The sequence below is a fragment of the Diabrotica virgifera genome, chromosome 3, assembly GCF_917563875.1.
Source record: "Diabrotica virgifera virgifera chromosome 3, PGI_DIABVI_V3a".
Classification (NCBI taxonomy): domain Eukaryota; kingdom Metazoa; phylum Arthropoda; class Insecta; order Coleoptera; family Chrysomelidae; genus Diabrotica; species Diabrotica virgifera.
Window position 1 is genome coordinate 52271620 of NC_065445.1, and position 13403 is coordinate 52285022.

Sequence of the window (13403 nt, forward strand, 5' to 3'; positions counted from 1 at the left end):
GTCATTGAGGTTACCTGTGGCTCTGTTTGCTCTATTCACTTGATCTTCCACTTCTGTTTCGAGCCTTCCGTAGCTAGATAGTGTAATGCCTAGGTACTTAAACTCCATCACTTGTTCTATTATCTGACCTTCCAGCTCAAATTTACATCTTATTGGATCTGCTGTTATAACCATGCATTTTGTCTTTTGTGAGGAAATTAACATGTTAAATTTTCTGGCGATTATGTTGAATTGGTGCAGCATACGTTGTAAATCATCTTCACTTTGAGATATTAGTATTGCATCGTCCGCATAGCAGATTATTTTTAAGTTGTTTTTCTCCCATTTGGTATCCTTTTTTGGTTCTTACTTTTTTTATTATTTCGTCCATGATCAGGTTGAACAATAAAGGACTCAAGGAATCCCCTGTCTTACCTCATTCCCCGCTTCAATTGAGTCAGTTAATTCATCGTTCACTTTTACTTTTATTGTGTTGTTCTGGTAGATGTTTTCGATTGTTTTAATTATTCCTAGAGGTACCTCTCTCGAGTATAACAAATGGATAACGTCCCTTAATGTGACCCTGTCAAATGCTTTCTTAAGGTCCACGAAACATGAATATGCCGGTTTGTTGTATTCCAACGATTTCTCTTGAACTTGCCTCATTATAAATATAGCGTCAGTGCATGACCTTCCCGACCTAAAATTTTGTTGCTCTTCTGCTAATGTTATAATTTCATTCAATTTGTTTGTTATCACTTTGGTTGTTAATTTTAATGTTGTGTTTAATACGTTAATTCCTCTGTAATTCTCCGGGTCCGATTTGTCTCATTTTTTGAAGAGAGGTATTAGGATGCTTGATCTCCATTCTTGTAGTATTCTGTTTTGTTCTATTATTTTTTGTATTAGTTTTAATAGTTGTTTAATTAGTATTCGTTTGTTAGTGGTTGTATGTCTGTTGTGTTTATTTCGTTCTGTATTGTAAAAAAGGCTTTCTTCTTTTCTTCGCATTTTATCTTAACTTTTCTTCTTTAATATGTTGAGTATTCGTTACTTTTATCTCTTCAAGTTATTCTGTTGCAGCGTTGATTATGTTATCTTTGAGTTTTTGCCAGCTTTCATTGATGTTATCGTTTTCTAATATTCCATTCTCAGCAATCTTCTCTGATATTCTTTTCCTGTATAATTATTCCGTGGATTCCGTATGTATCCCTTCGACTTTGATTTTTGTTTGTGTTGGTGCTGCCCTCTTGGGTGTGAAATATTTCATAATGATTAATATTTTACATAATACTAAGCTATGGTCGCTATAGTATTTTTACTACAAAAACGTTATTACGTAGGTCAAAATTTTTGACGTAAGAGAACTGTCAAAACATTAGAATGTGACTTTTCATTATTGCCATATAAACATGGCAATAATGAAAAGTCACATTCTAATGTTATGACAGTTCTCTTACGTCAAAAATGTTGACCTACGTAATAACGTTTTTGTAGTAAAAATACTATACCTACATCTGCTGAGTTGAGGCACCTTACGTCGATTATTTTTGATGGATGTATATATATGTTGGTTACAACATTATCTATTATAGATCTTTGTCCACGGGTATTATTGAATGTATATTTGTGCTGGTCTTTGTGGTCAAAAAATGTGTTGTTTATTCTAAGTTCGTTATTTGTGCAGAATTTTATCATCAGTTCTACATTTTCGTTTTTAACATTTTCATTGTGTTTTTGCTTAATTCCGGCTATTAATTGGTTACCTATTGGAGCGTTAAAATCCCCCAGTATTATCATCATCCCTCTAACTTCATCTACTACTTGTTGTAATTCGTCATAAAAGATTTCCTTTGTTGTTTTAGGCTTGTTATTTTCTGGGCCGTATACTCCGATGATGTTCGAAACTGAAATTAAAAATGAAATTAATAAACTCAAAACAGATAAGAGGCCAGATCCAGATGAAAAATATAGGACATCTTGGATATTAGTGCACCTATGTAACGCACAGCTGAATCTTATGTTTGTGCGTCACAGTGTTGCCATGCTGTTTTCTATATTTTTTTCATAATTTCAATCAATGTTAAATGTACCTACAAGAATAATAGAATAAGAACGTTTACTTCTCCGTCATTATACTGGTAGAATGACAAATGAGGTGTCAAATGAAAGCTTATAATCCAAAGATGTGTACTAAATGTGAGAAATTTAGACATAGGTTGTCTGTCCGTCTGTCTGTCTGACCGCGAATATAACTCATCCGTCACTATACCAGGTAGAATGACAAATGAGGTGTCAAATGAAAGCTTATAATCCAATGATAGCACTAAAGATGAGAAATTAGACCTAGGTTGTCTGTCCGTCTGTCTGTCTGACCGCGAATATAACTCATCCGTCACTGTACGAGGTAGAATGACAAATGAGGTGTCAAATGAAAGCTTATAATCCAAGGATAGTACTAAAGGTGAGAAATTAGACCTATGTTGTCTGTCCGTCTGTCTGTCTGACCACGAATATTACTCATCCGTCACTATACGAGGTAGAATGACAAATGAGGTGTCAAATGAAAGCTTATAATCCAAGGATAGTACTAAAGGTGAGAAATTAGACCTAGGTTGTCTGTCCGTCTGTCTGTCTGACCGCGAATATAACTCATCCGTCACTATACGAGGTAGAATGACAAATGAGGTGTCAAATGAAAGCTTATAATCCAAGGATGGTACTAAAGGTGAAAGTTTGACATAGGCTGTCTGTCCGCCTGCCCGTCCGACCGCGAATATAACTCATCCGTCACTATACGAGGTAGAATGACAAATGAGGTGTCAAATGAAAGCTTATAATCCAAGGATAGTACTAAAGGTGAGAAATTAGACCTATGTTGTCTGTCCGTCTGTCTGTCTGACCACGAATATTACTCATCCGTCACTATACGAGGTAGAATGACAAATGAGGTGTCAAATGAAAGCTTATAATCCAAGGATAGTACTAAAGGTGAGAAATTAGACCTAGGTTGTCTGTCCGTCTGTCTGTCTGACCGCGAATATAACTCATCCGTCACTATACGAGGTAGAATGACAAATGAGGTGTCAAATGAAAGCTTATAATCCAAGGATGGTACTAAAGGTGAAAGTTTGACATAGGCTGTCTGTCCGCCTGCCCGTCCGACCGCGAATATAACTCATCCGTCACTATACGAGGTAGAATGACAAATGAGGTGTCAAATGAAAGCTTATAATCCAAGGATAGTACTAAAGGTGAGAAATTAGACCTATGTTGTCTGTCCGTCTGTCTGTCTGACCACGAATATTACTCATCCGTCACTATACGAGGTAGAATGACAAATGAGGTGTCAAATGAAAGCTTATAATCCAAGGATAGTACTAAAGGTGAGAAATTAGACCTAGGTTGTCTGTCCGTCTGTCTGTCTGACCGCGAATATAACTCATCCGTCACTATACGAGGTAGAATGACAAATGAGGTGTCAAATGAAAGCTTATAATCCAAGGATAGTACTTAAGGTGAGAAATTAGACCTAGGTTGTCGGTCCGTCTGTCTGTCTGACCGCGAATATAACTCCTCCGTCACTATAGCAGGTAGAATGACAAATTAGGTGTCAAATGAAAGCTCATAATCCAAGGATGGTACTATACTAAAGGTGAGAAATTTGACATAGGTTGTCTGTCCGCCTGTCTGTCCGACCGCGAATATAACTCCTCACTATACCAGGTAGAATGACAAATGTGGTGTCAAACGAAAGCTTATAATCCAAGGATGGTACTAAAGGTGAGGAATTTTATAAGCTTTTATTTGATGCCTCATTTGTGGTGCTACCTCATCATGTTGTTCTACCTGGTATAGTGACGAAGGAATTATATACGCGGTCGGACAGACAGATGGACAGACAGCTTACGTTAAATTTCTCACGTTTAGTATCATCCTTGGATTATAAGCTTTTATTTGACACCTCATTTGTCATTCTACCTGCTATAGTGACGGAAGAGTTATATTCGCGGTCGGACGGACAAGACGGACGGACGGACAGACGGACGTGAATAATTCAATGTTTTCACATTTTTTCAAAATTGGTGAAAACAACAACATAATAAACTTTACTTAATTGGTGTTTCAAAACTACTTACTTTTAACACATTACACAATATTACAAGGTTCCTAGCAAGTTAAACTTCACAATGATTTAAAATAATCAAGTAAAAACCTATCTATATATAACATATTAGAATATACCTAAAATATACAAATGATACATTTCACACACAAATATATTATCACAAAAAATTATGACGTGATAGTATGAACAAATAGAGGATACGGCAACGGTGTTACAAGTGATGGTCGGATCCAACGCCAAAATATACACAGACATATTAGGGTGCACTAAAAGCCAAGATGTCCAAAAAGGACATATATACAGAAACGTTAAAATTAATCAGCAAAAAAACATCGAAATATTTGTCCTTTTATTCAATCGCATTTATGATACAGTAAAAATACCTTCCCACACAACAGCGAGTTCCGTCTGATAAGCCTTATGAGTCATGCATTAAAAGTCGTACATAACCGAATCAATAAAAAGTGCGAAATGGAAATGAGATAAATAGACAAGGCGAAAACGGCGGGTTCGAAGGGAAAAATATTCCCATGAGATTTTTTTGCATAATCACATTCGTGAGATATCCCAGAATAAGGTTCAAGAAGTCGCCCACGTGAAAAGTGGGCCAATTTTTTTTTAACAATTTTTTTTAATCAAATTGCAAGAATCAATATTTTTGGCCCGAACAATTTTTTCTTTAATTTTTTGGACCATTCTGGACAAAAAAGGTCTCTTATAATTTTTCTCTAAAGTTGATCGTTTTCGACTTATAAGCAATTTAAAATTGAATAAAACGAAAAATGGCGATTTTCAAGGCTTAATAACTCGGTTAAAAGTTATTATTATGAAAGTCAATATATGACTAAACCAAAGTTTAAAGGCCCCCCTACAAGATCCTGAAGAAATTTTTGTCATTATTTTATTACTAAGCTGTTATTTTTAAGTAATTATAATAAGCGACATGCACGTGTGCGGCCGCTGTAAATTCTGAGTGCGAGAGAGAAGCCATTCCAGCAGTCCAATTGTGCATCTTACTCGCACTCACATTTACAGCGGCGTCAATGTGATCTAACCGCTCTTTTTTATTAATTAAAAATAACAGCTTAGTAGTAAATTAATGACACAGATTTCTTCAGGATCATGTAGCGGCGACTTTAAACTTTGATTTAGTCACTTTCTGACTTTCATAATAATAATTTTTAACCGAGTTATTAAGTATTAAAAATGGCCATTTTCGCGTTTTTCAAATTTTAAATTGCTTATAACTCGAAAAAGATCAACTTTAGAGAAAAATTATAAGAGAGCTTTTTTGTCCAGAATGGTCCAAAAAAACCTAAAAAAAAATAGTCCGAGCGAAAAACGTTGATTTTTGCAATTTGAATAAAAAAAAATTGTTAAAAAAAATTGGCCCACTTTTCATGTGGGCGACTTCTTGATCCTTATTCTGGGATGTCTCACGAATGTGATTATGCAAAAATAGCTCATGGGAATATTTTTCCCAACGAACCCGCCGTTTCCGCCTTGTCTAAAACCTTGTTCAGATTACTATTTCTGGCCGAAAACCACCAACGAAGTTCTGCCACGACCAACAGAAAGATATATTTCTATGATTCATTAAATTCGGAAAAGCATTTGATAGAATAAGACACGATCCATTATTAGAACGTTTAAATATACTAAAAAACTTGCACTGGAACCAAAACGAGAGTTAGGACCGACGAACGTCTGTGTGTACAAGTCGTAGAATAAGATAAAACTTATTTTTATTTAAACATTTTAAATATTTTTTTTCCTTTCAGATTGAAAGAGAAGTTATACTATCCAGTACCGACAAAAACTCCAAAATACCTATTCTCCACGACTACAAAAAAAGAAGCAAAACGGCTGTTGCCCCGGACGTCCCTCCCAAACAGATGGCTGCTTGGACACAAAATCAAGTCCAAAATCACCAAATTCTACCAGACCAGGTATTAACTTTATACTATCTAAAGTTAAATGTGTCTTACACAAACGTTTATTTCAAACATATATTTTAAAACGATGAGAAGAAACAATGCTAGATGGAAAAACATCAGTATTTTTTGTGATCCATGCTTCAAGGTATTTTTATACGAAGATATTTGCTCAATTTCTGTATTATCTAGTACTAGCTTAACTTGCATGTTTTGTGTTTTTGTAAATACCATGAACTTGGTTTTATTCAAATTTAGTTTTAGTCCATAATCGTTGCAATGGATATTTAGTTGTTGAGCAAGGTATTGCAGTTCTTCTATAGCCCAATAAAATAAAATAAAATCAAAATGTAATTCCGTATAGTGGGAATAAAAATGAACCAAATAATACCTATAAATAGAAACAGAAACAGAGAAAAACGCATGAAGAACAAGCTAGTCAGGTTACAAACAGAAGAAGAAAAAAAGGTATACCAGTTGACACTTAACAAGAAACTGGAACTTATTACAGAAAATGACAATGTAGAACAAACATGGGACTTAATTAAAAATACTTTAAAAGCCGTAGCAGATGATAGTGACAAGCCAATCAAGAAACAACAAAAGGCATGGTTCGACGATGAATGCAAACTAGAAATAGAGAAACGGAACAAGCTACGATTAGAAAGTCTAAGACTGAAATCAAAAACAGCGGAAACACTTTACATAGAGCAAAGAAGAAAAACCAGCGCAATTTTACGAAATAAAAAGAGAAAATTTTACGAAGATAAGTTGAAAGACATTGAAGAGAATTACAAAAATAATCTTATTAGAAATTTATATCAAGGCATTAAAAATCAAAAAAGAGAATATAAACCACAGCCCATTTATTACAAAGATAAAGAAGGAAAAATGATATTTGATGACCAAGAAATATTAAAACGATGGAAACAATATTTTGATGAATTGTTAAACGGGGAGTACACAAATAATCACAATGAAGAAGACACAGATGATGGAAATGAAGAACACATAAATCACGATAATGAAGGATACACAGACGAAATAATGAATATGCAAAGAGACAGTACGGAAGATATAGCACCATCCCTAAATGAAGTTGAAATTATTATTAAGAATCTAAAAAACTATAAATGTCCTGGAAGTGATTCTATAACAGCGGAAATGTTAAAATATGGAGGAGCGCAGCTGACAGACAAAATACACAAATTACTAAAAAACATATGGGAAAAGGACGAACTACCAATGGAGTGGAAGCAAGCAAGCAAGCAAGCAATTTGATTTAACCCGACCTGTGGGATTTGTTCACCCTCTCGAAGGAGTACATTCGGGTGTAACAAGTCATTGGGGCGAGGTGTTTTGACCCGAGTTATACAGGGATCACCCCACCTCGCTCCAATGCCCCAGGCCATCCCTTTCCCCCCCATAGCACGCTGATGCGCGATGGAGGCACAACTATCGTAGCCAAATGCTCTTCACAATGGAACCCTGGGTAATAAGATTCCACTGTGGTACCCTAATCGAATGCAAATAACTAGGCCCAGCGTGATGCGCTCTATGCCTTTATCTTCTTAATAACTTATCCGCGGTACTAAAAATTGCTTTCTTGGGCCCCGAGTCATCGTGCCGAGCCCCACTGAGCCCTGTTGGGCCCTGCTGGGCCCCGCCCGATGACTCGATGCTCTAATTTTTTTGTGTTTTTGGTTTTTTTTAATTTTTTTGGGGGCTTTCGCCGTTTTTTATTTTATATAAATTTTTTTGGGGGCTTAAGGCCCTTCTAATTTTCTAATATTTGCTTACCTTGGAGGTGGTCGTGGTACTTGGACTTCGTGGGTAACGCTATCTTCGGCACTTGTTTCGAGCTACGAACACACTACTATCACTTATCACTTTTAGTTTATCCTATAATTTGTTGTTTCGGGCGTCTGTGCTTCCATCGGTGGAACTCGTCGTATCTTAGCGTCTCTCGCAGTATGTAATTTGGGTGATGTTTTAACTCTGCGAATTTGACCCTTGCCTTGTCTGTCATGGTTTCTGTGACTCTCACCTGTTGGAGTTCTCTGGACAGGAATCTTTCAGCTACATATCTTGGGACTCTGACGGCCTCCCTCAAGCTGTTGTTATGGACTGCTTGGATCTTCTTCTTGTGTGTATTACATACGTGTCCCCATGCGAGAGACGCATAAGTTAATACCGGTAGGATTATACTATTTATCAATCTTAACCTTGTTTTGAGTGTTAGTTTACTTTTTCTGCCTGTGAGTCCTCTTAGATTCGCTCTTGCTATGTTGGCCTTCTGGACTGTGGCTTCTACGTGTTTTTGGAAGGTTAATCCTTTATCCATAATGACTCCTAGGTATTTGGCTTCGTTTTTCCACTCGATGGGCCTGTTCTGCACCCTCAATTGTTCCTCTGGCTGCTGTCTCCCTTTCTTGTATAGAACCGCTTGTGTTTTCTCTGAATTTATGGCTATCTTCCATTTGATACACCATGCTTCAATTTCTTCTAGTGCAGTTTGTAGGTTGGTCACTGCTATATCTGCGTTTCTATGCTTGGCCGCTATTGCTGTATCGTCGGCGTAGAGGCTCATGAGGGTACCTGGTGTTCTAGGTACATCTGCGGTGTATATCGTGTACAGCAGGGGTGACAGGACCGCTCCCTGTGGTACTCCAGCCTCCGGGATTCCGAGTTCGGACAGGACTTGTCCTATCCGAATCCTGAACCTCCGGCCGCCCAAGTACGACGAGATTAGCCTCGTCATCGCTCCGCTGTACCCGTAATCCCGCATTTTGAATAGGAGCCCCTTGTGCCAGACTCTGTCGAATGCCTTGCTTACATCCAGGAACGCTGCTCCAGTGTACTGCTTATCATTGAAACCGGCTGCTATGTACTCGGTTAGCCTGAGGACTTGTAGTTCGCTGGAGTGCTCTGCTCTAAATCCGAATTGAGCCTCTGGGATGATATTTAGTCGGGTTGTTTCCGCTTGCAGTCTGCTGAGGATGATTCTTTCCACTATCTTGCTGATCGCTGGAAGTAAGCTGATTGGCCTGTAGTTCTGTGGGAATGTGTGATTCTTGCCAGGTTTTGGAATCATGATGACACGGGCCTCTTTCCATCTGTTTGGGAATGTCTTGAATCTTAATATTGCGTTTATAATATTTGTGAAATACACTATAGCTTTTCTGGGCAAATATTTTAGGGCTCTGTTGGTTATTTCGTCGAGGCCAGGCGCTTTTCTCGGTGAACTATTTTTGATATGTTCATTGATTTCTTCCGGTGATGTTGGGGGGATGAAGTCCTCTGGGTCTTCTGGTCCTTCTTCTTGTTCTTCGACTTCTTCCAGGAAGTCGTCGTCTTCGTCTTGGTGGAAGTTCAGTCTGCATTCATCTTCGAGTGTAGTCCTCATCGCCTCTGCTTTGTCTTCTATGGTGTATACCATGCCGTATCTTCCATGTAGTGGGGGGATGGGTTTCCTGTCGCTTCTCAGCATTTTCTGGAGCTTCCAGACATTTCTCATGTTTGAGTCTTGTTCTTCCATCTCTTGTACGAAGTTGTCCCATTTTTCGCTACGGTGGAGTTTTAGGGCCGTTTGGACCTCCCTATTTAAAATATTTGCCCAGGATTTATCTACTCTGTTTCTTGTTCTTCTTGCTGTTTTCTTTGCTCTCTTTTTTTCCCTTATCAACTCTTGTGTTTCTTGTGGTATGTCTTTGAACCTTCCCATGAATATCTCGACATCTTCCTCTGTTGTGCTGTTTCTAATTGCCTCTTGGATGATATTTTCGAACTCTAGGACTTTTCCTTCTATTTCTTCTGGATTGTTTATTACTGGCACTATGTTTATTCCTTCACTTACTAACCTTTTGTAGTTAGTCCACTTTATTTTCTTTTTTGTTCTTTTTGGCGGGTTTGTCTCTTCCCATGTTCCGATTTCTAGTAGGATGGGGTGGTGGTCAGTTGATCCTTCGTCCAGCGTGATTAGTTCTGATTGCAGTCCTAGGTTTTTGGCTACAACTAAGTCGATGTGTGTCGGAAGTGCGTTTCCTGGGTAGTGGGTAGGTTCTTCTGGGCCCATTGCCATTGTGTCTTCGTTGTTTTCTATGTATCTGTTTAGTAGTCGTCCATTTCTGTTCGTAGCTCTGTCGTTCCAGTTGGGGGATCTTGCATTCAGGTCTCCTATTATGATGGATGGTTCGGCGATGTTTAGGAACGCATCTAGGTCATCGTCCATTAAAGGGTCTTGTGGTCTTACGTAGGCTGATGTGATCCTTATTGCGCCTTGCCTCATGTTAACTTCTATTGTTGTGGCTTCCATGTTGACCAGTGGTGGAGTAGTGTAACTGGTGTGTCTAATACCCTTCTTTACTAGGATGGCCGTTCCTCCTGATCTTCTAGTGAGGTCGTTCCTATATACGTCGTATCCAGGAAACTTTAGGTTGAAGTTGTTGGTCAGTTTTGTTTCCTGAATTGCTACGATGTCCATCTCGTATCTGTTGGCGAGTTCATCTAGTATGTTCTGATTTGTGGTTATGCCGCCCGGGTTCCAGGAGCCTATCCTCAAGTATCCCCTCTCTGCCATTAGTTCTGTGCCTGCCTGGTGCTGATTATCACCTCTTGGACTACCTTAGTCACGATGTTTGTGACCATCCTGACTAGGTACTCTTCGTCTGGGAGGGTTGGTCGGTTGGACGGTGTGTTGTTCTGCGCTGGTTGGTCTCCCTGCGTGGCTTGCGCGTAGGATACCCCGGTTGCCTGCTGTCTTCGGTTTGGTGGTGGTCGCTGTTGTGACCTCTGTGGTGGAGGCCTCCCCCAGGTTGGGCACCTAGGACATCCTCTGTAGTTGGCTGGGTGGCTCCCATTCTCTGGCTCTCTGGCACTGCTTTGAGTGGTGTTCTTCGCCGCACTTCACACATCTCGGGTCCTTGTGACACGAGTTCTGGGCGTGATGGTACCCTTTGCAGTTGAAGCACTGCGTCGGTCCTGCTGCCTTGCGTAGGTCCTCTACCACAACTTTCATGTGGCACAGGTTCGTTACCCGCTTTGCTTTTTCCACGTCTTCCTGATCCAGTGTCATGACAAACATGGGTAGTGGCCTCCTTTTTCCTACTCTCGTAGACATGTTACGTGCTGTGTGGCAGGTTATTCCATATTGGTTTGCCATGTCTTCTTGGATTGCCTTCTCGGTGGTATTCGTGGGCAATCCTCGTAACACTAATTTTGGTTTCCTGTCTTCGTCGAGTGGAAAGGCTATCCATTGTAGCCCCTTTTTCTCTTTGGCGGCGTATGCTTCTGCATATTCCTCCACTATCCTTGTCATCTTTCTGTAGTCATCCGGGCTTTTAGCCTGGATGAGCGTCTCTCTGCCACTTCTGGAGATTTTGTTTGTGGTGATGATGCCTTTGCCCTGGGCTATGGTAAGAATAGCCCCTGTCTCGCTGACACTCTGTAACTTAATTACAGGCGGTTTTCTGTATGGTGTTACCTGGTTTTCAGGTAACACGGCTTCTTCGGCGTCTTCTTCGTTTTGGTTTGTTTCCATTGACACTGTATCAGTTTGACTGGAAGCGGCAAGCGCGTCCCTATCTGTGCTCGTGGATGGCACTGGTTCCTCGGGGAGGGGTAGCTGTACCTGGGGAGCTAGTTTCATGGCTTTTTCTTTGTTGGACGTCCATGCGGTGTCTTCCTCGTCGGTTAGTGGAAGGTGTGTCACCAGGGGTGGAAACTCTTCCTTTCTCTTTTTCCTCTGTTGGGTGGACGCCTCCTTCGTCGAGGTGGTAGCCTTCTGGCTGGGTGGTCGAGTCTGCTCGGTGGTCATCTTTTTGGTGGCAGGCTGCTCTACTGGTGGCTTTTTGTCCGTCATTTCGGGGTAATCATCTTCTCCGGTTTCTTTGCGAGTTGTTTCTGGAGAGCTATCAACTCGTCGAATCTGGCATCCATCTTTTCGCTCATTCGTCGAATCTCCGTATTCAGCTCTTTGATCTCTGCCTTCTGTTGTGCGATCACCTCTTCGTATTTTTTGTTGTTTGCATCAACGTTTGCTGCAAATTCTTTCATCAGGGTTCTGAGTCGGTTGATTTCTGCATTGGCCCTTGTCAGCTCGTCTTCGCTGGCGGCATCCTCTTCAATCCGCTGACGTTTGGTAGTGCCCCCGCCTTCGGCGCCTGGGACGTCTTCGTCCATGTCCTCGACTTCCTGGGTGGCCTCGATGTTCTGGGAATCCTCGACTTCCTGGGTGGCTTCGGTGACGTTCTCGGTGGTCTCGACGTTCTGCGTGGAGTCCTTGCCTTTTGACTTCTTCTTCTTTTTTCTTATTCTACGATTTTGGATCGTAAAACCGTCTTTGCCATCTTCCTGGTCGCTCGAGTGGTCATCGCTGCTCTCTTCAGGGTGCTGTAACAGGAGGGACTCTTTAGAGTCTGCATATCTTGGCGGGGAAAGCGCCTTGGATCTGGGGGGTGACCGAGATCTGACTCGTGTCATCTTTGGTTGGGAGCGGTAACCTAACTTTTAGAAGAAGCCTTTTTTTCAGCCGATTGGCCCGACACCACATCGACTTCAGGGTTGGCTCCCTGCACAACAGCGCGGTAGTTCTCGTACCTAGACAGAACTAGGTACGGGATCCTCTTGATTTTCTCAACTCTCTGACCTTAGGGGCCGGGGCTGCAAGGGCATATGTATTCTAAATAACTACACCTTGCAGTGTCGAGGTACAGTGTTTTAAACTGTACCCATTCCTATCGGAGGCACAGAGAGTATCCCGTAGCGGGCTCACGTCGAGCCCGCTATTGCTTATTCTGCTTTCCAACCCTTGTTTGCAATGTCTCAGAAAATTCAATGAAATCAAACTTCCTGAGTTTCACCACATCCAAGAGGTTGGCTTTTGCCTCTGCTTCCACGTCTTCGCGTCTAGCGAGAGCGAGCGCTCTAGTGTTGCTGTGCTTACATTCACAGCCGTACTAAGAAGTACGTTACACTAAAGCACTTCCCTCTCCTCGACTTGTTGCGCTGCTACTGCTGCTCGTCCGCACTCTGCACGTCTTGTCTCTTCGGCGGCTACCGAGAGACTACTTTGGAGTGGAAGCAAGCAGTGATATGTCCTCTTTATAAAAAGGGGGACAAAGCAGAATGTCAAAATTATAGGGGCGTGGCACTATTAAATGTAATATATAAGATATTAGCAGTCCACATCAAAAACAAGCTAGCAAGAAGTCTTAACAATAGCATAGGTGAATACCAGTGTGGCTTTAGAAAAGGAAGAAGTACTATAGACAACATCTTTACTTTAAGAGAAATACAAGCTGAGAGCTATGAATATAATAAACCAACAATGGCACTCTTCTTAGATTTTAAGCAAGCTTTTG

At 40.6% G+C, this 13403-nt stretch overlaps 1 protein-coding gene across 4 annotated transcripts in view; it reads left to right on the forward strand.

The window, feature by feature from the left end:
- The window catches only part of LOC114349276 (uncharacterized), a 599066-nt gene that overhangs the window by 486438 nt on the left and 99225 nt on the right, over positions 1–13403 (forward strand). For all 4 annotated transcript variants that reach the window (XM_028299624.2, XM_028299662.2, XM_028299661.2 and 1 more), the window contains one exon: positions 5890–6057. In XM_028299624.2, the coding sequence (XP_028155425.1) occupies positions 5890–6057 (168 nt within the window). The remainder of the gene's footprint in view (positions 1–5889; positions 6058–13403) is intronic.